General features: G+C 57.8%; 2 protein-coding genes across 2 annotated transcripts; both read left to right on the forward strand.

The window, feature by feature from the left end:
* Nucleotides 1–2061: 2061 nt before the first annotated feature.
* TCN2 (transcobalamin 2) lies at nt 2062–13790 on the forward strand. The gene is made up of 10 exons (XM_008142428.3): nt 2062–2164; nt 2464–2676; nt 5880–6072; nt 7157–7326; nt 8288–8449; nt 8645–8817; nt 8950–9136; nt 10876–11047; nt 11301–11416; nt 13299–13790. The coding sequence occupies exons 2-10, from the start codon at nt 2613–2615 to the stop codon at nt 13358–13360; spliced, it is 1299 nt and encodes a 432-aa protein (XP_008140650.2). The 5' UTR covers nt 2062–2164; nt 2464–2612; the 3' UTR covers nt 13361–13790.
* A 3342-nt stretch (nt 13791–17132) lies between these two features.
* SLC35E4 (solute carrier family 35 member E4) lies at nt 17133–24632 on the forward strand. Its single transcript, XM_008142427.3, has 2 exons — nt 17133–18325; nt 23659–24632. Exons 1-2 carry the CDS (start codon nt 17707–17709, stop codon nt 24090–24092), a joined length of 1053 nt encoding a protein of 350 aa, XP_008140649.1. The 5' UTR covers nt 17133–17706; the 3' UTR covers nt 24093–24632.
* The last annotated feature ends 460 nt before the right edge of the window (nt 24633–25092 follow it).

Raw genomic sequence — 25092 nt, forward strand, 5'->3', positions numbered from 1 at the left:
TAACTCCATCTCTTGAAAAAAAATCTGCATTATTAACCGGTACACCTAGTACACTGTGGTATATCCAAAAAAATGGAATACTCTTTAGCAATAAAAAGAAATGAGTTATCAAGCCATGAAAAGACACGGATACATTTTAAATGCACGTTGCTACGAGAAAGAAGCCAATCTGTAAAAGCCAGATGTCCACCAGCAGGTGAGCGGATAAACAAATGTTGGTCTATCCATACAATGGAATATTACTCAGCAATAAAAATACATAGGGCAACACGGACAGATCTCAAAATAATTATGCTGAATGGAGGAAGCCAGGAAAAAAATGTTATATACGGAATGATTCTATTAATATAAAGTTCTGGAATTTGAGGTCCTTGTGAATGTGACCAGCTCAAGGTCATGGTCATAGAACTTACCCTTTAGAGGTCAGTACAGACATTGAGGAAACAATTGAGGAAAGTGACAGATAGTAGATCAATTGATGCCTAGGAATGAGGGAGCCAAGGGGTGAGAGGGAGGCATTACAGAGGAGCAGGAGGAAACTTCTCAGGGTGATGGGCATGTTCATAATCTTGATTGTGGCCATGGTTTCCCAGTTGTATGTGCTTGTCAATATGTCATTAACTGTACGTTAATTTTTACGTCAGTGACACTGCAATAAAACGTGTTCAGCTCCGGCTGGGTAGCTCAGTTGGTTAGAGCAGCAGCCCCCTATGCCAAGGTTGTCTAGGTTGGCACCTTTTTGCTTGTCAAGCAGCGAGCGAGCCAGTGCCAGATCCCCATCTTACCACATGGCTTTTAAAAAACATATTTTTAATTGATTTCAGACAGGAAGGGAGAGAACAATAGAAACATCAATGATGAGAGAGAATCCTGGATCAGCCGCCTCCTGCACGCCCCCTACTGGGGATCGAGCCCACAATCCGGGCAAGTGCCCTTGACCGGGATCCAACCTGGGACCCTTCAGTCCACAGGCTAACACGCTATCCACTGAGCCACACCAGTTAGGGCTCTCTGCCTCTTTAGCGATGCATTCCTGGTCCAGTTCCAACAACTCCTCACTAGGCAGTTCCTCAAGAAGGACCGCTAGGAGCCCCTCAATTTCATCCGCATCCACACCCAGGGTTAGAGTTGTCTGCCATCTCAACCACGGCCTTATTGGTTTTTGTAGCATCTGCACTATGATGCTATGGTGGCTTCAACATCACTGGGCAATAGAATTTTTTAACATATTTTTATTGATTTTTTACAGAGAGGAAGGGAGAGGGACAGAGAGTTAGAAACATCGATCAGCTGCCTCCTGCACACCCCCACCCCCCACACCGGTGATGTGCCCGCAACCAAGGTACATGCCCTTGACCAGAATCGAACCCGGGACCCCTCAGTCCGCAGGCCGACGCTCTATCCACTGAGCCAAACCGGTTAGGGCTCTGGGCAATAGAATTTGTTCAGCTCCATTATAAGTTTATGAGACTACCACTGTATATACAGGCCAACCTTGATTGAAATGAGGTATATGACTGTATTTATCTATATCAAGAGCTTGACTTGTGATAAGTCAGGCACAAAAAAATCCCCCACAAAACATTATCTTGAAAGAATGAACCTTGGCTATTTGCCATAAAATGATGGCAATAAAAAAAGCTGATTTGGAAATGATTGGAGGCGTTTTAAGGGCTGAACATCTTCACAAGTGGAGCTGGAAGGGAGCTTCCTTAGAAGGATGTCGCCCAACTCTTTCCTCTCACACAGGAGAAAGTATTTCCACTTCAGAGAGGTTAAGCGACCTGGCCAAGGTACACGGATCGGCCTGTGGGGCCGGGCAGATGAGAAATCCTTCCTTTTCTCTCCTTGCAGAGATTTTTTTTACTTTTCTAGTCCTGATAAACAACCCCACGGCTGCCCATGGCTTTGTGTCTCAAATGATTACATCCTGTCCCTTAACTTGTTTTGTTTAGTCTCCAGGGCGCTTCCAAGTTTCCCGGTCGGTTAAAAAAAATCCAGCCCGTCTGGTCCCGATTCAGCCAGCCCCACCCTCCTGGGCGGGCAGAGAACAGCTGACTGCAGCAGCCTCGATCACGTGATCACCGCTGCTTTCCCCCCGTTCTGCTCCCTGTCCTGGGCCTGTGTAGGCACTTCCAGGGGCTCCTCCTGTGAGGAGCAGCAGGTAGGCACCCCCCCCCACCACACACACACACACTGCCCGTGCACCCCTGGAACAGTTGGGGGGGGGGGACCTAACAGGTGCAGTTAGGTAGACTTGGGCAGATCCGATGGCGGGCTCTCCGGACAGAAGGACAAAATGTGGCTGGCCTCGAAACGTCCCACACCACCCCTACTCGCCCTCGCCCTCCCCTTGCCCCTACCTCCAGGAAGGCCGCGGTGCCCTTCCTTCCTCTGCTCTTTGGCCTTCCTTTCCCCTCGGCGACAGACCTTGCCCCCTTTGTGTTTCTGCTGACCTCGCAGCGCGCTGCCAGACGTGGAGAGATTAATCAGTGACAGGGACCTGCCTCTCGGAGCAGCGACCCGCCGTGGCCAGGACAGCCTCTGCCAGGCCAGCCCCAGGAGTTTCCCCGTCCAGGTCCCCGTCGGCTGCTCACCCACCTGCCGCTGCCATGGGGCGTCTTGGGGCGCTCCTCCTCCTGCTGGGGGCCCTGGGGGCGCTCGCTGACATCTGCAGTAAGTACCAGGCCCCCCCCCCCGCCCCCATGCCTCTTTCCTCCTGGGTCCTTAGGAGAAAGGATCCTCTTGTTCAAGCGCCTCCTTCTCTCGCTGGGGAAACCGAGGTGCCAATGTGGGACGGGGTACGAGGAATCGGCCTGCCTCTCTGGGCTCTCACAGCAGTTTGGGCTTGGCGGGGGCTCAGCTGGGCCTCAGCATTTCGCACGTGGCGTTGAGATTAATGATACGTCCGACTCCCCGCCCGACACGATCGCCTCCGTCCATTCAGTCATTTGTGCGTTGATCCAGTCAACGTTGAGCCTTCCGGTAACAGGCGAGGTGTTAGGGTTTGGGGAAAGAACAGAGAGCGAGACAGAGCCAGTCCCTGTCCTCCTAACAGCTTCCGTTCTAGTGAAGGGACTCCCGAAGGCAGTCAAGAGGCACATCGAAGCTGTGGGGGGTGGGGAGGGCGTCTGAGGTAGCCACGAGGCCACCGACTTTGGGAGAGAGGTTGGGGCAGGATCTCCAAGGAACTGAGGGCAACACGGGAACTGAAATACAAAAGGAGGAAAAGAAACTGGCCGAGCCCTAACCGGTTTGGCTCAGTGGATAGAGCGTCGGCCTGCGGACTGCAAGGTCCCGGGTTCGATTCCAGGTCAAGGGCATGTACCTTGGTTATGGGCACATCCCCAGTGGGGGAGTGTGCAGGAGGCAGCTGATCGATGTTTCTCTCTCATCGATGTTTCTAACTCTCTATCCCTCTCCCTTCCTCTCTGTAAAAAATCAATAAAATATATTTTTAAAAAAAGAAATAAAGAAAGAAACTGGCCGAGGGAAGTGAGTATGGAGACCCTGCTGGGGAGACGCGTCCCAGAGGGACAGGGAGGGCCACGGTGAGACACCGGCATTGTGTTCCTTGTGTACCAGGGCCGGACCCCAGGGGCCTCTCGGGACCTGTCTGTGAGTCTGAGCGACAGGCTCGGGGCTGCCGGGGCCCCGGGGCCAGGCAGGAAGGGCAGCCTCTGGACTCCGGGGCCGCCCACCTGCCTGCCTCCCTCTGTGCTCTGCCCATGCGGGATGCCCTGCCATACACGTTCACCACCAGGGTCTCCTGGGGCCCTCGGAGAAGCCGAGAGGCAGGTCCGGTCATGTCCATGTGGTGGGTGAAGCAGTCAAAGGTTGCAGGGGCGAGGTGACCTTGCCCCAGGTCCCCCTTTCCAGGAATCTGGCTTTGCCAACTCGGTTCTCAGAACTCCAGAGCAAGGTCAGGGGCACCAGGAGCCTCCAGCCAGGGTCCCTCAGGTGCCACCAGACCCCGAGGCCCTCGACTCTTGGCTCCTGTCTAGACAGTGCCCAGGGGAGTCCTAGGACCTCACTGATGGTGAACATTTTATTTATTTTATTTTCAATCCTCACCCGATTTTTCCATTGATTTTTCAGAGAGCGGGAAAGACAGAGAGAAACATCGGTGTGAGAGAAACACACCAATTGGTTGCCTCCTGCACGAGCCTCAATCAGGGCCTGGGTCGGGGAGGAGCCTACAACCGACGTACGTGCCCTTGACCAGAATCAAACCCGGGACCCTTGGGTCCGCAGGCCGACGCTCTATCCACTGAGCCACACCGGCCAGGGCCATTGGGAGCATCCTCAAAGTCCCCTTCCCGTGGAGCCTGGAGAGCCCGGGACGGGGTTTGTAGGCTTGCTTGCGGCTGCGGAGTCACTTAGTCACTCTCAGCCTGATTCCCTCACCTGCAGAACGGGCTAAGACCGCTCCCAGCCCGCCCCTGTGTGTGTGCCACGCACCTGCTCCCCCAGCTCCGCGCTCTGGGACACGGACAGGGATGCTGCACTAACACCTGTGCGCGGTGGGCTCCTGCGCCTCGGAGCGGCCCTGCCAGGCAGGCCTCAGCGGGCAGGGCTGGGCGCCCCGGGCGGGAGCAGGAGGCTCCAGGGGGAAGGGTGCTGGGCCCGGGCACTTTATGACCCTGAGTGAATCTGCCTGGCGCCTTCCTTTTAAGGAGGCTGTTTACTGCTCCAGCTCCTCTTCTTATCTCTCCTCACCCCCGGCTGACTCACCTGCCGGAGGTCAGAGCCCCGGCTGGGGGCAGGGATTCCCTCGCCATTATGAAGAAAAGAGAAAAGGAAAGGAATGTGGAGGGGACAGATGATCAGAGAGAGAGACAGGCTGGTCAGAGAGAGAGAGAGAGAAATGGAGACAGATACACAGACAGACAGACAGAAATGGAGACAAATACACAGAAAGACTCTAAGATAGAAAGGGTAAGAAGAGCCCTTATACTTACCTCCCCCATTCCACTCCCCCTGCCTTCTTGCTTTCATAGCAAAAGAGATCTATGATTTGGCCCTGACCGGTTTGGCTCAGTGGCTAGAGCGTCGGCCTGCGGACTGAAGGGTCCCAGGTTCAATTCCAGTCAAGGGCATGTACCCTGGTTGTGGGCACATCCCCAGTAGGGGGTGTGCAGGAGGCAGCTGATCGATGTTTCTAACTCTCTTTTCCTCTCTGTAAAAAATCAATAAAATATATTTTTTAAAAAAGAGATCTATGGTTTGGAGAGAACAGATGTAAGACAGTAGGACCCAAACCGGAAGAGATGGGGCCATGGGAGTGAGTGGAGGCCCAGGACGCACTCCGCCGGCAGTTCCTTTGGGAGGGGCCACCTGCTCAGATCCTGGGACAGGGCACAGAGGGCAGAGCGCAGCCCTGCAGCGACCTGGAGGCCGTAGGTGGGGAGAAGTCCAAGGTGACTGCAAAGCCACCTGCTCAGCTCAGGTACCTTCCCTAAGGGAAGAGGCTGGACCGAGGTGAGCGTGCAAAGCAGTGATGAGAGTCCCTTCATCAAGGGGCTGGCGTGAGGACCAGAGGAGGTCAGGCATGGTGCCCGGGGGGCACCCCACAGGGCTTGGCCTCCAGTCTCTCTGTCACTCCTGATGGGCAGAGTAGTTGCCTGGCAACCAGCTTCCTCTGTCCTCGACCTACCACCCTTGCCTGGCCCACGCCAACCGCTGTTTGGGGATAATCTGCTTTCCACCTTTCACCGCTCTGCCTTTCTCGATGGCCAGATTTCCCCATAGAGCAGCGTGTGTTTGGTGGAGGTGGAGTGGCGACATGTATTCCTAGGAGGAGGCCCTGGTGAGGTAAAAGCAATTCCTTGCTGGTGGCCTGCCCCTGCGACCTCACGTGGCCTGGTCTCTTTCTTAAGACATACCCGAGGTGGACAGCAGCCTGGTGCAGAGTCTCGGCCAGCGCCTCTTGCCCTGGATGGACCGGCTCTCTCTGGAGCACCTGAACCCCAGTATCTACGTGGGCCTGCGCCTCTCCAGCCTGGAGGCCAGCACCAAGGAGGCCCTCTACCTACACAGCCTCAAGGTCGATTACCAGCAGAGCCTCCTGAGGTATCGCCATGCTCTCTCTTCTCTTCCCCGCCCCCCCTCCCCCTCCCCGCCTGCCGTCTTGCTCCATATCCTAAGAGACGGGAGACCTGCATGCTGGTTTGGGCCTGTCACTGATCGGTTGGGAGACCTTAGACACATTTCACCTCCCTTGCACCTTTTTCCGTCAGTTGAATGGAATTGGTTTGACTAGACTGGAGATGCCAATACAGGGTCCTTGTGCTGCTTCTGCACCCTCCTGTACCTGAGGCAGACATCACTAATCCATGACCACACTCTTCCTCCACACTGAGCTCAGAAGCAGCATCTGTGTCTGTGCTCCTATTCCATGCCTGGGGCAGACATCACTAATCCATGACCACACTCTTCCTCCACACTGAGCTCAGAAGCAGCATCTGTGTCTGTGCTCCTATTCCATGCCTGGGGCAGACATCACTAATCCATGACCAAACTGAGCTCAGAAGCAGCATCTGTGTCTGTGCTCCTATTCCATGCCTGGGGCAGACATCACTAATCCATGACCAAACTGAGCTCAGAAGCAGCATCTGTGTCTGTGCTCCTATTCCATGACTGGGGCAGACATCACTAATCCATGACCACACTCGTCCAAACTGAGCTCAGAAGCAGCATCTGACTCTGTGCTCCCTTTCTAGGGGATAAAGGGAGGCCTGTTCTGAGGTCCAGTGTGGGAGTTTGGATGAGAGATGAAGGATCAGGAGCATCACGGAGCATCTCCTTCTTGGACTCCGTCTTGAGCAGTAGATGCAGGGCTGGGAGGAGAAAGGAAGGGAAGATACGTGGGTGAAGGGTGACCAAAATGGCGGGGCAAGCTCAGGCCATTTGGACGGGAGGACCCTCAGAGTTTGTCCTTGAGTTTAGGTTTTCACCTTTATGAAATATGTGTGGCATCCACCTCACAGCTTACCTGACTGACTGTATCTGTTTTGGGGAAGGTTCTAGCAAGTTTTCCAACCGCTGGTATTTTTTTCCACTTTGTGATGTTGGTGGGGAAGGGGGCGGCACCCCACGCCAGGCTTACCTGGGTGGCATTTTCTCCTGGAAGTGTTGCTAACTGACTTTGTCCTAGGCTTGCCCCCAGCGATGACAACGGTGACCTCCAGGCCAAGCCCTCCATGGGCCAGCTGGCTCTCTACATGCTCGCTCTCAAGGCCAACTGCGAGTTCATCGGAGGCCATAAGGGGGACAGGCTGGTCTCCCAGTTGAAGCGGTTCCTGGAGGACGAGAAGAGGTCCATTGGTGAGGGGGCGCCGTCTGCCAGGGGTGGGCTCATCGGAACGGTGGGCTTTCTCTCCAGGCCTCGCTCCTGCCCTCCCTTCTCCTTACCTCACTATCCACGCAGAGGCGTGGGCCCGCCCCGGTGGCCTTCCTGGATCAAGCCTTTCCTGCACTCCACATGCCCTCGGTCGTCAAGTGTTGCTGCTCAGCCGCCAAGATGGACCTGACTATCCACCTCTGGGGCAACCACACAGCCTTCTTCTTAGTGACTCCTCGTCCTCTTTCTGCCAACTTCCCTCCTCCGGCCTTGACCCGGCACACACAGAGCGAGCATTTTCAATACCAATCCGATCTTTTAGTGCCACTTAAACCCTGCGGGTGCTTGCTCACTGCTGTGTTCACAGCCCACAGGCCCAGGCTGTCTGCCATTTTTTTTTTTTGCTCTCCAGGCTCTGCCCGCCTACTCCCTGGCTCAGCCACTCCATGGGCTCCAGCCACACGGGCCTCCTCTCAGCTCCCAAATCGGGGTCTCCATATATGTTCCCTGTATCTGGAAGGCTCCCCCACCCCCACCCGCCTCTAGCTCTCTCCCACCTCCCCTCCCAGCATCACCTCCTTGGAGACTCCTGCCCTGACTCCCCAGATACTCAAGGACCTCTGTTACACCGCCCCTCGGACCTCGTCCACATCTCAGTTCTGATCGTGTTCCTCTGAGTGTGAACTGTGTTAGTCGGAGGCCCCGGCTGCATGGCGCCTGCCTCTTGTCACCGCTTTATACCTCCAAGCACAGCGCCTGACGCTTCCCGGGGCCTCAGCGAGCCTGGGTCGAAGGGGCAAAGGATCCCATGACCCAGAGGAGGGTGTTGGAAAGTACAGGCCCAGGGTCCTGTGTGCTGGTGGGGCTGGTTGCTGGGAGGGGATGGAGAGAGGCAACCCCTCAGGCCTGGGGTGCCACCCTCACCCCTTGGTTTTCCCCTCTCAGGGCACGATCACAAGGGCCGCCCCCACACCAGCTACTACCAGTACGGCCTGAGCATCCTGGCCCTGTGTGTCCACCAGAAGCGGGTCCACGACAGCGTGGTGGGCAAGCTCCTCTATGCCGTGGAACATGACCACCACCTCCACCAGGGCCACCTCTCTGTGGGTGAGTGGGCCGCACCCCGCAACTGAAGGCCTCCACCCGCTTGGGCCCCCTGCTCACCTTTCCTTGGGACCCGTGCCTTTCGAGTCCATCAGGAGCAAAACAGCGAGGGCTTGTGTGTGGTGCAGCGACTGTGACCGGCGTTGGAGTTGGGCTGGGATCCTGACCCCCAGCTCCCATCGGCTCTGCCCCCCGCAGACACCGTGGCCATAGCGGGCTTGGCCTTCACCTGTCTGGAGCGCTCCTACCTCAACTCCGATCTGAGACACCGGATCACCCTGGCCATCAGGACAGCGCAGGAGAAGATCCTGAGGGCCCAGACCCCCGAGGGCTACTTTGGGGATGTCTACAGCACCCCTCTGGCGCTGCAGGTGGGACGGAGGCTCTGGGACTGGGGTCCACCTGGTGGCTTGGTGGGAGGCGGGCTCGTCAGGCGCCGGGAGGCCTGGCTTCTCCCTGCTGGCTGATCCGCCTCCTCCTCCTCTCCCCGACGCTGTCACCAGCTGCTGATGACCTCCCCTATGCCCGGGACGGAGTTGGGCACAGCCTGCCTCAACGCGAGGGCCGCTCTGTTGGCCAGCCTGCAGGACGGGGCCTTCCAGAACGCCCTCATGATTTCCCAGCTGCTCCCTGTCCTGAACCACAAGAGCTATGTGGACCTCATCTCCCCGGACTGCCTGGCACCGAGAGGTAGTAGCCACGCCGCTCACGGGAGCTCGGCTATTTTCAGTCTGCAGGGCGCTCCTGGGAGTCTGTGTGGCCCAGTGAGGGGGCAGCTGCTTGGTCCTGATTTGTTGGGTCAACAGGGGTTTGTGGGTGTGCATGGGACACACTGGCCGCTAAGATGTGGTCACAGCTCCTAACAGCTCACCGTGTGGGGAGGGAGACACCAAATGGAGAGCTCGGAGCAGGCCAGGAATCTCCCGCCCTTCTGTGATCAATGTTTCAGTGAGGGAGTGAATGAATGGATGGGGAGTGACACATTTTGGTTAGCGCTTATCCATTACTAGAGGCCCGGTGCACGAATTTGTGCACCGGTGGGGTCCCTCGGCCTGGCTGGCGATTGGGGCCGATCAGGGCCAGCTGGCGGGGGGGGGGGGAGGGACTGCGGGAGGTTGGCTGGCCGCAGGAGGTTGGCTGTGGGAGCGCACTGACCCACCAGGGGGCAGCTCCTGCATTGAGCGTCTGCCCTCTGGTGGTCAGTGCGTGTCATAGTGACTGGTCGTTCGGTCATTTCATAGTTTGGTCGCTTAGGCGTTTATATTTATAGATAATGAGTCCCAGTGAGCAGCCGGAGTCAGGGCTTCCTCTGGGAGAGGGACTTGCGTGGGTGAGTGGGATGTGCAGGTGGAGAAGAGGAAAGGGAGGGCAGAGAGGAGGCCACAGGAGCGAAGGCACAGAAGTGTAAAGACTGGGATTGGGGTGGGTGAAGAGTGGGGCCTGGGAGGATGGACTGGAGTGGCAGGCAGGAGAGTGCAAAGGAGAGGAGACCCTCAGAGAGGACAGGGGAGCGACCTGAGCAAATGCAGATTCTAGAGCAGTGGTTCTCAACCTCTCTAATGCCGCGACCCTTTCATACAGTTCCTCATGTTGTGGTGACCCCCAACCATAACATTATTTTCGTTGCTACTTCATAACTGTAATTTTGCTACTGTTAATGAATCGTAATGTAAATATCTGCGTTTTCCGATGGTCTTAGGCTCTACAGCAGCGGTTCTCAACCTGTGGATCGCCTAAGACCATTGGAAAATGCAGATATTTACATTATGATTCACTAACAGTAGCAAAATTACAGTTATGAAGTAGCAACGAAAATAATTTTATGGCCCTAACTGGTTTGGCTCAGTGGATAGAGCATCGGCCTGCAGACTCAAGGGTCCCGGGTTCAATCCCGGTCAGGGGCATGTACCTTGGTTGCGGGCATATCCCTAGTAGGGGGGTGTGCAGGAGGCAGCTGATCGATGTTTCTCTCTCATTGATGTTTCTAACTCTCTATCCCTCTCCCTTCCTCTCTGTAAAAAAATCAATAAAATATATTTTAAAATATTAATAATTTTATGGTTGGGGATCACCACAACATGAGGAACTGTATTAAAGGGTCGCGGCATTAGAAAGGTTGAGAACCACTGTTCTAGAGAGAGCCCTCTTGGTGCTGTGTAGCAGGTTGGTGGGAGGGGGAATACTGGAGGCAGAGAAACCATTGAGGGGCCTGATCTTGGGTGGCTGGGGACGTGGGGGCTAAGGTACGGGGGTGGCCTGGGATGGAGGCCAGGTTTCGGCTGAGCAGGCAGTGGTGGTATTGATGGGGATGGGACATAAGGAAGGGGGAAGTCCTGGTAGGTTCCAAGGTCTTCAAGGGAAGAAAGGAGAGCTGACACCCAGGCCCCCTGCCCTCACACCAGCTGACCCTGCCTCTCTCCCGGGCACAGTCATGTTGGAGCCAGCGACGGTGACCCCCTCACCGATGCAAGTCCCAGAGTTCATCCATGTGCTGCTGAAGGTCCCCAGTGTCTGGCCGCCGTACAGACACTCCATCTCCGTGCCTGCGGGGTCCTCCTTGGAAGATGTCCTGATGAAGGCCCAGGAGCTCGGAGGATTCATGTGAGACCCGCCCCACCTCCCGGCCCTCACCCCACCCGACCCCACATCCCTGAAACGGGGTCACGCCTAAATAAGATGGGGGTGCTTCTCATGTTACCAGTGGGGAATATTGGCCCAGAGAAGTTGAGTGCCTTCCATCAAGTCACCCAGACCCCAGGGTTTGGCTAGCCCTGGCCCCGAGTTCCTACTTCTGTCCTTGGGTCGCTGGGAGCCAGAGTCACCTTTTCCCCCTCGTTGCCTGTCCCTTTGGCAGGTATGGAACCCGGGCCAGCTTGTCCGGCCCCTACCTGACCTCTGTGATGGGGAAAGAAGTAGGAGAGCGTGAGTTCTGGCAGCTGGTCCGAGCCCCCGACACCCCGCTGCAGCAAGGTGAGTCTGGCGGCCGGCCACCTCTGGGTGTGCCCCCCACACCAGCCCTGTCCCCCAAAGTGAGGCTCTGACAGCTCATCCCAGCTTTCCCTCAAACCTTCCTGGGCCCCAGCCTCCCATAATCATTGATGCTCAAGCTTGCAGGCTCCTCCCCGGCCTGGGCCCTGCTCGGGCAGGTGCAGGAGGCAACCCATCGATGTGTTCCTCTCACATCGACGTTTCTCTCTGTCTTTCCCTCTCTCTTCCACTTTCCCTAAAAACCATGGAAAAAATATCCTCGAGTGAGAATTAACAAAAAAAGAAAAAAGAAAGGAAGGAAGGAAGGAAGGAAGGAAGGAAGGAAGGAAGGAAGGAAGGAAGGAAGGAAGGAAGGCATGGAGAGGGATGCGTGGACCGCTAGGTTGTCTCCAATTTTACATCTTTTGCCCCAAACTGTCATGAGCATCTTTGTGCAACAGCCCAGTCACCAGACAGACTTTTTTTTTTAATTGTTTGAAATATTACATGTCTCCTTTTTTCCCTGGTTGACTCGCCCCCGCCACTCCCACCCCTGAGAACAAGCCCTCACAGTGTCTGTGTCCATTGGTTATGCTAATATGCATGCATACACGTGCTTTGGTTGATCTCAAACCCCCCTCCCCACCCCCACCCCGCCTTCCCTCTGAGGCCGGATGGTCTGCTCAGTGCTACCCTGTCTCTGGACCCACTTTTCTTTTTCTTTTTCTTTTTTTTTTTTTTGTTGGACCCACTTTTCTTCATCAGTTTATGTTGATTATTAGATCCCACACATGAGTGAGATCGTGTGATATTTATCTTTCTCCGTGTCTCCGGGTTTATTTTGCTTGTCATGCATAATACTTCCCCAGTTCCATCCGTGCTGTTGCAAATGGTAAAAGTCCCTTCCTTTTTTTATAGCGGCGTAGTATTCCATTGTGTAGATGGACCACAGTTTTCTAATCCATTCGTCTGCGGATGGGCACTTAGGCTGTTTCCAAGTCTTAGCTCTGGTGAATTGTGCTGCTATGAACATAGGGGTGCAGGCAGACTCTTAAAGGCCATCTGTCCCTGCTCCTCCCACCCGGGACTTCTATCCGGCACTTACCATGTCCCACCCACTGGGCCCAGTGCTTTATGGGAGGTGGGGACTTCCTGGGGGAGCCCCAGGAGAGGCATTCTCCTTCCCTGCCTGGCTTCTGAACAGATTGATAAATTAAACAAAGGGGTAGCAGAGGAAGCCGCTATCACTGATAAGGACCGGAGGATGCAGCCCGGGGGGAGGGCCCAGTAGGCTCAGTCCTCCACCTCCCGCCCCTTGGCCCTCCAGTCCAGCAGGGAGCCCACCCCCATAGGGAGAGGGAGGGCCCCATTAGCGATGTCTTCATTATCCCTCTTTCAGAAATGGAACACCAGCACTCACAGAGGTTAAATAACCCGGCCAAAGCCACGCCCATAGGGAGTGACAGAGCTGGGGCCTGGGTTGTCTCCAGTGAGTGGAGGCTGGCTGCTGGGAGTCTTGCCTGGTGGTCCTGGCTCTCCCTCCAGACCTCACCGAGCAAGCCCCTCTTCCTGGCAGCCCCTCGGGGACGATGCAGACCGTGCCCACCGGGCGCTGTCAGGGTCCCTGGTTCCTCTCACCTTGCGTTGGTTATCCAGTGTGCCTCCCCCCACCCCCACCCTCTGGGGGCTGCCCCACTGTAAAATGAGGCTGTGGGCCTCAGGGACCCGAGGTCACAGCTGAGTTCAGAGGGTCACCTGGCTCTGGACACCTGAGCAGATCTGACGGACCCTGACCTCGGCTGGAGGTCCAGAAGATGAGATGGGGCGGCGGGGCGAGGAGGAAGCCTTGGTCCTGTTAACACCCCTGCTCCACCTGTCTCGGCAGGTATTGCTGACTACAGACCCAAGGATGGAGAGACCATCGAGCTGAGGCTGGTCACCTGGTAGCCCCCAGCTCACCTCCCCCGGCCGCCTCGAACAATCTCTGCACCTCTACCCTCCGCCGTCCAGGCACGTGTCTGGCCCTGCACTTGGAGCAATGTCCCCGGATCAGCCAGCCACCACCCCTGCACTGCTCCTAAGCCACTGCCCACCTGGGAGGAGGGAGCCAGGCTCCCTCCTGTCAGGAACCAAGAGTCGGTCAAAGGATTAACTCTGACCTTCAGTAAGTTACTGAAACTAGGCCCACTTCCTCTTGCCTGAGGACAAAGCATTTCTTCTGTAGCCGCCCTTCAACCGCCACACCCTTTATCTATAGTTACGACTTTAGCCGATTATCTAGGTCAGCCCCCACCCCTCCTAGGCATCCACCCTTCTAGAAATCACATATAAGGAACGCTGTAAAAATAAAGTTTTGAGGCTTGATCAGAATCCCTTTTGTCTTGCCTCCATTCTTTGCGTCCCTTGTCTGTCTCTCATTCTCTTAGGTGCGCCGCCTCGGTACCCCCGTTAGAAGACCCCGCAGGGCGGGGAAACCCTCCCTGGGATGTCTGTCTGCTGGGACTGGCCCAGCCTGGCCCTGTGGGCATCCCACGAAGGGCACTCATGGTCTGAAGGGCATGCAGCATCTCAGACTCCTTAGCACAAGAAGTCCGCTGGCCGCTGGCAGTGTGAGGACCACCCGCTGTGGGGTTGGGTCCTGCCAGGAGCCCGGTGCCGCCCAGGGGCTGAGCCTTGAACCCAGCTCTCAGGTCCCCTGTCAGGGCGGCGGCCCCAGAGCCAGCCGTGGCATAGCAACTGGCGAGGACCCTGCAGGGCTGCTCAAAGCCTACCTTTGGGGGGTAAGGGAGGCCGGGGGGAGGCCCATGGGGGGAAAAAAAGGAGACATATGTACTACTATTTGTAATACTTCAAACAATAAAAAAAAAAAAAAGCCTACCTTTGAAGTGATTAAAGTGTTGATTAGGCACATGCGCCAGTGTCCTGATGCCTCCTGCGAGGGAGCGTGCAGGTGCCCCTGGGCGGGGAAGAAGGTGGGTAAGTACGCCGGGTCCTGGGGGAAACGGTGCTGGAAGTGGCAACACTGATTACATTTAGGAGCGTGTACTCCCTGGACACTTCCTTGCGTAACTCTGAGGGCGTTGATATGTTTTGTTGTCAGCTCTGCTTTGCACACGAAGAGGCTGGTGTCAAAAGAGGGAAAGTGACTGCCGCAGTGTCGGGCCTGGCTGAGGAGATAGACAGACCCGGGGGGGTGGGGGGGTACCCTCTTGGCTCCTAGAAAATTGGGGGCTTCAATGACTGTTATGATCACATGGCAGAGACAGGACCCTGGAGCGTGGGCTCCCACTCCTGGCTTCTCCCCAGTGCAGTCAGGACAGCACCCCAGGCCTCGGCAGCCAGAGCGTGGGGGCCCTGTCTCTCCGGGGGAAGGCCGTGGGCTCTGGGCTGCCCTCTGGGAAGTGGGGTTCAGGTCGGGGAGACACTCTGAACACCCCTCCCCACTGAGGTTAGGAAGGCTCTTGCCCTCGGAGGGGCCCTCGGATTGGCAGCATGTCCGTCGGGGGTTACAGTGACCCCACACAGAGTCCTCGAAGCCACGGAGGAAACAGGGGCCGCTTCCTAGAACGCCAGGGTCAAATATGGAGGGTCTGGGCAGGTAGGGGAAGTAGGCGATTTGAAAATTCCTTTTAAAAAAAATAAATATGTTTGTACTGATTTCAGAGAGGAAGGGAGAGGGAGACAGACAGAAACATCCATGGTGAGAGAGAATCATGGATCGGCTGCCTCCTGCACGCCCCACACCGGGGATCGAGCCTGCAACCCGGGCATGTGCCCTGACCGGGAATCAACCGTGACCTCCCGGTTCATAAGTCGAGTTCAACCACTGAGCCACACTGGCCAGGCAAAACGTTCTTTTGTATTGAACCAAACATCCAAGTATGGGCAAGCCCAAATGAAAAAGTGGCCCCCGTTTTTGAGGTGAGTTGTCTGTGCCCGGAACCCAGAGTGCTTGTTGGCTTGTCCTCCCTTCATCACAGCCTGGGGTGCTTCCAGGAGGACCCGGGACCTGCCCTGTGACTTCCCGTAACAGCCCCGTCGCAGCAGAGTGGGGACCCAGACAGGCCTGCAGCGTGCACACAGCCTAGAAGTAGCAGAGCCCACGCCTCACCCACTGACCCCAGCCCTCAGCACTTGCCGCTGCACCCCCCTGCCACCTCTCTACCCCTTGAGACACCAACTGAGAAGGTCACAGACCCCTCCCATGCAGGGGAGAACGGCCCTCGCTGCTCTTAGGCCAGTTAGAGAGAGGGCAGGTGGCACATATTGGGAACACACCCCCCAACTGGGCTTTCTATTATAAAAATATTTTTAAATACATTTTATTGATTTTTTTTTTTTACAGAGAGGAAGGGAGAGGGATAGAGAGCTAGAAACATCGATGAGAGAGAAACATCGATTCAGCTGCCTCCTGCACGCCCCCCAACTGGGGATGTGCCCACAACCAAGGTACATGCCCTTGACCAGAATCGAACCTGGGACCCTTCAGTCAGCAGGCCGACGCTCTATCCACTGAGCCAAACCGGTTTGGGCTATAAAAAATATTTTTTAAAATTGATTTTATAGAGGAAGGGAGAGGGAGTGAGAGAGAGAAACATCCACGATGAGAGAATCGTGGATCGGCTGCCTCCTGCACGCCCCCTTCTGTGATCTGGCCACCAGAGGGCGCCTCGGACCGTGCTAAGTGGTCGCCTTTTGCGGTCTTGTTCCTCCAGGCCGGGTACCCTGGTCAAAGGCAGGCTGGGGGTGAGCCCTGTCCAGCGGGAGGGGCTGGGGGTGAGCGCGGTCCTGCGGGGAGGAGCTTCCGCAGGGAAGGGAGCCCCGCGTCGGGAAAGATGCGGGCAGCCGGCACTGGGCACCTGGCGAGGCGCTCAGGGAGGCCAGGAGTTTGGAGCAGCTTGACCTGCCCCGGAGCATCCCTCGTTCGGAGCGGGGAAGGCTGAGACCCAGGAAGGGACAAGGGCTTAGTGGCCGCTGCTCCGCCTCCCAGCCAACCCAGGGCTCTCTGTCCCGCTAGATAGAGCTGGGGGGGGGGGCAGAGGGTGGACCCCAGGAAGTCCAGGGATGAGTCAGCGCTGCGTGCCCAGGAGGAGGTGGGACGGGGCCCGGCCAGGGATGGATGGCGGCCAGCGGTACCCGGCTTCCGCAGCTGCGGTGGCCTTGGTGATTCAGCTTCCTCCGCCCGCCCGGAGGGGCCCGCCCTGGGGCTGGTGGAGGGAGGAGGTGCTGGGACTAGGGAAGGGGCAAATGGGGAGACCTTAGGGGACCCCGCGTTCCAACGCTCCTGGATGCTGAGGTCCCACGGGTAACTGTGGCCAGAGATGGGAAGGTCCCTAGAAGAGTCCTGGGATGGGGACCCCTGGGAGGTCCTAGAAGATGGAGTCTCCTGTGAAGCTGGGGGCGGGGGGGGCGGATTTATCTGCGAAAGATACATCAGTTTTGGGGACTCGCCTAGCTCTGTGCGAGGGGAGAGCGTGCAGACAGGCTGACCCCTTCAGCTGGGCGGGGGAGGGCGAGCTGATGGAGGGAATGCCAGGCCCATCAAGGAGGGTGGCGAGGGGGCGGGGCGAGACATCCCTCGCGGCTCCGGGGGCGGGGCCTGGTCAGGGGCGGGGCCAGGGGCGGAGCCCGACTTTCCCGGTGGGGCGCGGGCGGCGACGGCGGAGGCGGGGCCAGGAGCACGGGGCCTTGCCCCGCGGGCTGGGCCCGGGCTGGAGCCGGGCGGGCGGGCGGGCGGGCGGGAGCTGCTGCCGGATTCACCGACGCAGCCGGAGCCGCCGCCGCCGAAGCTGCCGGGAGCTGGAGGCCAGTCCCTGCCGGAGTCGGAGTCGAGCCCAGCCGAGCTCACCGCCTGGCACCGGCCGGAGCGCGGGCCTGGGCACTGACGGAGGCCGGGAGCCGCGAGGACTGGGCATCACAGGACACCACGGGGTGCCCGAGCCTGGATTGCCCCGGCTAGGCCTGGTCATGGCCTGAACGCGCAGGAGATCCCGGAACCTGGACCGGAGAGGAAGAAGAACCAGGATTCTATCAGCCTAGCCTGGGCTCTAGGTAGGGAGAAGAGTAGAGACTTCACCTGGCACAGGGCAGAGGTGCCCGGAGCTTCCTAGGCCAGAGGAGCCTGGCATCCCGGCAGCCACGACCTGGGCTCTGCACAGCTCCTGGGCCCCGGCCGGCACGGGCCTGGCAGAAGAGGCCGTTCGCTCACCTGTCTGAAAGGATCTGAGAAGCCAAGGCGGGGCTCTCTGGTGGCTCCGGGGAGCTGGCCTCCTGCCCCAGCCCCACGGGTACGGATGTGCCGCTGTCCTCGGGAGCACCATGACAGCAGGATGACCTCTGCGGAGACGGTGGCGGCGGCCGGCAGTCCTCGGGGGGCTGGGTCCCCCGAGTGGCCCCCTGAGACCCCTCAGGCCCCTGGGCGGCCTGGCCGGGCCCGGGTGGCCACGGCGGCCCTGGTGTGGCTGCTGGCGGGAGCCAGCATGTCCAGCCTCAACAAGTGGATCTTCACGGTGCACGGCTTCGGGCGGCCCCTGCTGCTGTCGGCGCTGCACATGCTGGCAGCGGCGCTGGCATGCCATCGGGGAGCTCGGCGCCCCATGCCCAGCGGGACCCACGGCCAAGTGCTGCTGCTCAGCCTGACCTTCGGCACCTCGATGGCCTGCGGCAACGTGGGCCTGAGCACCGTGCCCCTGGACCTGGCACAGCTGGCCACCACGACCACACCCCTGATCACCCTGGCCCTGTCGGCGCTGCTGCTGGGCCGGCGCCACCACCCGCTGCAGTTTGCCGCCATGGGCCCGCTCTGCCTGGGCGCTGCCTGCAGCCTGGCGGGGGAGCTCCGGACGCCCCCCGCCGGCTGTGGCTTCCTGCTCGCTGCCACCTGCCTCCGCGGCCTCAAGTCCATTCAGCAGAGTGAGTGCCCGGGTCCCTGTGTGAGGAGGTGGGGGTCGGGGTGGGTGTGTGGTCTGGATGGCCCTGAGAGGGATATGGCTGTTAGCCCATTTTACAGATGAAGCACCTGAGCCTCGCGGCTTTGGAAGAGGCAGAAACGGAGGAAACTCAGAAAGAGCCAACCCCTCAGGGAGTTCCAGGCCCCAGACTTAGGCTAATACTTCATAATAGCTGCCCTTGATCTGTGTCCAGTGTTTCTATCTCACTGGATCTCCCCTTACTGCCCTGATCAAGGAAATCACTGTCTTGTCCCCAGTTGACGGGTCGAGGGGTTGCCCTGGGCCGTGTGGCCAGCGAGCGGCGGAGGGGGGACCGGGGAGAGAGAAAGCGGGCGAGGCCTTGCGCTGGGCTTTGGAAGGCCAGGGGTTTGGCTCCGTCAGGGAAGGGGTTCATGGTTACTGGGAGCTGCGCTGTAACAGGCCCCGGGCTGGGTGTTGACCTTGAGTCGTCACGGCAACCACCACCTCCCCTCCCATTTTATAGATGATGGAACTGAGACCCAGAGAGGTTTGTGGTTGGCTCGGGGTCACCTCACCTCTGCTGAAAGGAGACAGGGAGGGTCTGAGCAGGGGGCGGTGGAGGCTCCAGGCCCAGCCCCTGCGAACTCACACTGTCTGAGGGTGGAGGCCACCTTCCTGCTTGTTCCTCTGAGGGGAGGCTGAGTCACAACCCCACTCTCTCTGCCTAAACCCAAGGGAGATGTGGGGGAGGCCAGGGCACCCCCTCGGGGCAGGGAGACCACCCCTCTGCTCACGCTGGGTGACCGTGGGCAGGTCTGGGTCCTGTCTGGGCCCCGGGCTCCCCACCTGTTTGGTGGAGAAGGGTTAGAAGGGTCCCAGGGGCCTCTTGCTCTCCGTCCCTTCCCACCCTGAGGTCCTGTGACCCGGTCCTGCGAGAAGGAAGGGGTCCTCCAAGGGCACTGGGCCGGGGTTGGGGCGACCTGCCGCCCTGGGAGGTTGAGGCCGGGATCCGGCCCTGCCCTGGCATCCTCAGAGGCAGGCCCTGTCCCCATCCGCCCAGGCTCTGTGGCCGGGCCGGAGCCGCGTTCTATTTTTGCCCTCAGGTTATATGAGAGCTGGTGCCGGAGCTCGGGCCCGAGTTCTGGGCATGAGTAGACGGTGGGAAACCTGACCCGCTGGGCACACCCACCACCCCACCTCCCAGCCCACGCAGGGCCACAGGCTGGGGAGGCTGCAGCCTTGAGGCTCACCCCGCACCTGGGAGGCCCAGCGCTCCTCACCCGGGAGCCCCCGCCTGCAGAATGGGTACGGCCGGCTAGAACCTAGGCGCCCAGGCACCCAGGTACAGAGTGGTGGGTGCCTGGCATCAGCCCCGTTCTTGGCCTCTGCCAGCTCCTTCCATCTCTCCCGTGTCAACTGCCTGGCCCTGGAGGTGGGTTGGGTGCTTGCTCTAGGCTCCCACAGCACCCTCCGCGCCCCCCATCAAGCCTCTGAGCGCCCCCTATTATAGCCACTTGGTTACCGGTCTGTGTCCCGTCAGACAGGAGCTCTGAGGGGCATGGGCTGGGTTGGGGCCCCTCCACGTCCCCAGCACCTGGCCTGGGACCTTGAGCGGTAGATGTATTCATGGCTGTGACAGCGGTATTGGCAGGCTGGTGAGGCTGCATGCGTGGCTCAGGGTGCTCATGAGGGCGCCGAGGAGGCTGGGCGCCCCACCACACAGAGAGGGAGGCCCCGCAGAGATGGGGAGGAAGAGACTGGAGCCAGAGGGGTGACATGGGTTTCGGACAAGAGGGGGTTTCTACTTCCGGAGGTTCGGGGAAAGGCGCCAGGGCAAGGTTCTGGTGGGAGTGCAAATGGCCGACACCAGCTCCCTTCGCGAGAGCAGGCTCCGTGGGAGCAGAGGATGGTAGTCCGGGAAGCGGAGCACCCCGGCAGTCACGGGCCGGTTGCAGGCCGGGGGCGGGGGGCGCTACGTGGGGAGAGGAGTGAGGCCAACTTCCCACTCACAGGAAGGCTAGGAAGTGGGGTGTGAGCTTGTTCTCAGCTGTGCATCGGGGAGCAGCCTGACCCGATCCCCGTCCTCTGAGCTCTCGGCTGGTGGGGAGACGCCCTCAGAAACAGCCATCGCGATGGCAAGAGAGAAACTCCAGAGCCCAGGTGGACACAGATGTGGTCGGGGCAGTGACATGTCGGGGAGACCAGAGAAGGCTGCCTGAGGCAAGAGGCATGCAGTGATGGCAATAACAATAATATAGTAATAGGCCCGGCTGGCGTGGCTCAGGGGTTGAGTGTCGACCTATGAACCAGGAGGTCACGGTTCGATTTCCATGCAAGGCACATGCCCGGGTTGTGGGCTCGATCCCCAATGTGGGGTGTGCAGGAGGCAGCCAATCCATGATTCTCTCTCATCACTGATGTGTCTATCTCTCCCTCTCTCTTCCTCTCTCAATAATAATAATAATAAATAATGTTAGTAGCAAACACATGCTCTGCCCAGCTCTTCACAGAGAAAAATTAGGAAAGGGCCCTAACGGGTTTGGCTCAGTGGATAGAGCGCCGGCCTGCGGACTGAAGGGTCCCAGGTTCGATTCAGGTCAAGGGCAAGTACCTTGGTTGCGGGCACATCCCCAGTGGGGAGTGTGCAGGAGGCAGCTGATCGATGTTTCTCTCTCATCGATGTTTCTAACTCTCTATCTCTCTCCTTTCCTCTGTAAAAAAGCAATAAAATATATTTAAAAGAAAAAGAAAAATCAGGAAAGGGCATTCTGGGAGCGGGAAACAGGCTGTGTGAGGGCACGGGCATCAGCCACAGGAGCAGAGTGCGGGGGACTGGACAGCTGCGTGGTAAGCAGTGACCACTGGGCACCTCACGTGGCCCTGTTACGCAGGAGCAGACAAGGCTTGGCGAGAGGGAGGCCTGCCTGGGAGCGCACAGCTGGCGGAGGAGGAAGGACGGGATAAGCCAGGGCCCAGCGGAGCAGGGTCTAGAGGACATGTTTGTCTGCATGAGGCAGAGCCTGGTGTGCTCAGATGCTGAAACAAAAATGCCTTTGGAGAAGGAGAGGTTGACATGGAAGGTTGTGGGCGGGGGGAGGGGGCTGGCCTTTTGGGGGCCCCAGGTGCAGTGAGCCGCCTCTGCCAGAGGATCACCCCTCTTTCCCTGGGCTGCAGGGAGGCGAGGCAGAGGGCTGAGGGGGAGAGGCAGAACAGGGGCAGAGGCTGGGGGAGGAGGCTAGGACCCTCCCACCTGACTGTCTCGCACCTGAAATCCTAAACGCCTTCCGGTGACTGGACCTTGAACATGCCGGCTCCAGGCAGCTCCTAACGGTGCTATATTTGGAGCCAGCGAGCGAGCAGGAGGTATTCCAATTATCTGCTCATTTCTAGAAATGCTCTAGCCGGAGGGACTGTTGCCTAGAGAACAGAGCCAAAACATCAGGGTGACATGGAGATTTCCTATTCCGAGCGCAGCCCGTGAGTGAGCTTCTCTGTGGCTGTTTGGAAAGTGCGTGTCAGAAGACGCACGGAGGAGAACCCCGGAATTGATTACTCATCTCTCTCCGCTCAAACTTGGACGAGTCCCCAAACCATCATTGCCTTCGTGCAAATACTGCCATTGCCCTGAGCGGTGTCTGACTTTGATGAGGGGCACCACTTCCTATGTGAACTGGCTGGGTGATAACATGTGTACTCCTAGACACACATATCCACACACATGTTCACACACATGTTCACACACAGGCAAGGTGGTAGAACCCATTCTTTCTTTCTTTTTTTTTTTTTAAAAAAATATTTTTATTGATTTCAGAGAGGAAGGGAGAGAGGGAGAGAGAGAGAGAGAAACATCAATGATGAGAGGGAATCATGGATCGGCTGCCTCCTGCACGCCCCACTCTGGGGATCGAGCCCACAACCTGGGCATGTGCCCTGACCGGGAATTGAACCTGGGACCTCCTGGTTCATAGGTCGACGCTCAACACTGAGCCACGCCGGCCGGGATCCCCGCTTTCTTTGCAAAGCTGAAAGGTTTCCCCTTACTCCTGGATCCATCTCGACAAGCCCCAGCGTTGGGAGCAGATGCTGATTAGCGGATGACAGCCACGCGCAAACAGTGACTCTTTTGTTCTCTTGTCATGCCCGTGGTCATAAGTGGATGAAGCAATGAGTGGACCCCACGTTTGACTCAAGCAATTTAATATTTTACAATTCTTTTTTTCTCTTTAAATATAAAGGTCATGTAGCTGTTAAGTGGCAGAACTGGGGACTTCTGCTGGCCTGTCCCTGCTGTGGTGGTGGGAGCTACACTGTGGGGTAGTGGGTGTGATAAGGGCTGAAATCAAAAAAGTGGGTCAGGGCCACTTGGTGCAGGGCCTTCTACACTGGTTAAGAACCTAGGATAGCTCGGCCGGTGTGGCTCAGTGGTTGAGCATCGACCTATGAAGCAGGAGGCCACGGTTCAATTCCCGGTCAGGGCACATGCCCAGGTTGTGGGCTCGATCCCCAGTGTGGGGTGTGCAGGAGGCAGCTAATCTGTGATTCTCTCTCATCATTGACATTTCTATCTCTCTCTCTCTCTTCCTTCCTTTCTGAAATCAATATATATATATAAAAAGAACCTAGGATATTGCTCCCCAGAGCCTGGGGAGCCCCTGATTTTTTTGGGAGCCACATTTTATGTTTATTGGTCATTTGGATATCACTTGTGGGTTATCGTTTTATCCTAGGGGAAGCAGTTTGAAGTAGGTAATATTAGGCCCATTTATTTTGTTTTTTTACATTTACTGAGCACTTACCTTATAAAGGGCTTTATGTATGTTATCTATTATAATCTTTATAAAAAACCCCTGCATGTTAGGTTTTATTTTATTATTATTATTTTTAAAATATATTTTTATTGATTTCAGAGAGGAAGGGAGAGATAGAAACATCAATGATGAGAATCACTGATCAGCTGCCTCCTGCACGCCCCACACTGGGGATCGAGCCCACAACCCGGGCATGTGCCCTGACCGGGAATCGAACGGAGACCTCCTGGTTCCATAGGTCAACGCTCAGCCATGCCAGCTGGGCCGTATTTTATCATCACCTCACTTTGCAGGGGAGGAAACCTAGGCTTCCAGAGGTTAAGTGCCAGGTCACAGCTAGTGAGGCCACCACCCAGGCAGTGGGATTCTGGACTCTTGACTATCACGTTCCAGAGCAGGAGCCACTGACTCTGCCCGAGAGGTTGGGGCAGGCTTGCTGGAGGTCGGCCGTGGGGGGGGGGCAGGCTGGGTTGGCGAAGTGGGGTGTTCTCCCCACCAGGTGCTGATGTGTGCTGTCCGCTTGCAGGTGCCCTGCTGCAGGAGGAGCGGCTGGACGCGGTGACCCTGCTGTACGCCACCTCGCTGCCCAGCTTCTGCCTGCTGGCCGGCGCGGCCCTGGTGCTGGAGGCCGGGGTGGCCCTGTCACCTGCGCCCACCGACTCCCGCCTCTGGGCCTGCATCCTGCTCAGCTGCCTCCTGTCCGTGCTCTACAACCTGGCCAGCTTCTCCCTGCTGGCCCTCACCTCCGCCCTCACCGTCCACGTCCTGGGCAACCTCACCGTCGTGGGCAACCTCGTCCTGTCCCGGCTCCTGTTCGGCAGTCACCTCAGCACGCTCAGCTACGTGGGCATCGCGCTCACCCTCACGGGGATGTTCCTTTACCACAACTGCGAGTTCGTGGCCTCCTGGGCTGCCCGCTGGGGCGTCTGGCGGAGGAACCAGCCTGGCAAGGGTCTTTGAGACCTGGGAGAGCGCATGGGCCGTCTGGGACAGCCCCCCGCAGCCTGAACCCCACCTTGGCCCGTGGCCGTGGGACAAGCCGAGAGCAGGCAGCCGCTGGGCCGTGGGAGGCGAGGCGCCTTCGGGAAAGGCCCCCTGGGGGGCTGGATGGGGCCTCCCAGCGAGACCCCCCCTGTCCCTGCCGGCCTCCCCTCACCCCAGGCCCCGCTCACCACTGGATGGTGGGTCCACGCCTGGCACAGCCACTGTGCTTGTCAGAGTAATCATTATTAATACCGACGACTACGCCGAAAACTGCGGCCAAACTTCGACCACCTCTCCGTGTTCCGATGACGACGATGACGATTCCTGGCGGTTGCACAATCCTCCCTCCAGGAAGCGGGGGAGGCAGCTGGGGGCCCCGGGACGGGCTTCTTGCTGCTGGGCTCCCCTGGAGGGAGGGGGTGTCACCTGTGCCAACTCCCGGCAGCTGCTGTAGCCTCATCCCTGGGCCCTCCAGTTTTGGGTCTCCCGTCCTCAAATAAACTATTTTTGCTTGTACCCCTGTGTCATTCCTCGGGGTGACAGCCCAGGAAATACAGTGGGACCTCGGTTCTCGAACTTAATTCGTTCCGGAAGGCTGTTCGAAAATCGAATCATTTTTGCCCCCCTAGAAATAATGTAATTTAGTTTGTTCCAGAGCCCCCCGATGATCCCGTTTTAACCTTTCTTTTTTTAAAAAAAACAACTATTGATTTTTTACAGAGAGGAAGGGAGAGGGATAGAGAGTTAGAAACATCCATCAGCTGCCTCCTGCACCCCCCCCACTGGGGATGTGCCCGCAACCAAGGTACATGCCCCTGACCGGAATCGAACCTGGGACCCTTCTGTCCGCAGGCCGACGCTCTATCCACCAAGCCAAACCAGCTAGGGCTAACCTTTCTTATATATTGTACTGTTTAATCTATAAACAAACACCACAAAAGGACATGAAAATTTAATAAGAAAGGAAACGTACAGT

Source organism: Eptesicus fuscus, chromosome 23 (assembly GCF_027574615.1).
Source record: "Eptesicus fuscus isolate TK198812 chromosome 23, DD_ASM_mEF_20220401, whole genome shotgun sequence".
Classification (NCBI taxonomy): domain Eukaryota; kingdom Metazoa; phylum Chordata; class Mammalia; order Chiroptera; family Vespertilionidae; genus Eptesicus; species Eptesicus fuscus.

What these genes read in the sequence shown, in the direction of transcription:
- TCN2 (XM_008142428.3), top strand. Translation starts at nt 2,613, where the DNA reads ATGGGGCGTCTTGGGGCGCTCCTCCTCCTGCTGGGGGCCCTGGGGGCG. An exon ending in CCAGGGCCACCTCTCTGTGG is followed by an intron (nt 8,450 to 8,644) that starts GTGAGTGGGCCG and finishes TGCCCCCCGCAG; the next exon opens with ACACCGTGGCCATAGCGGGC. An exon ending in GGACTGCCTGGCACCGAGAG is followed by an intron (nt 9,137 to 10,875) that starts GTAGTAGCCACG and finishes TCCCGGGCACAG; the next exon opens with TCATGTTGGAGCCAGCGACG.
- SLC35E4 (XM_008142427.3), top strand. Translation starts at nt 17,707, where the DNA reads ATGTGCCGCTGTCCTCGGGAGCACCATGACAGCAGGATGACCTCTGCG. An exon ending in CCTCAAGTCCATTCAGCAGA is followed by an intron (nt 18,326 to 23,658) that starts GTGAGTGCCCGG and finishes GTCCGCTTGCAG; the next exon opens with GTGCCCTGCTGCAGGAGGAG.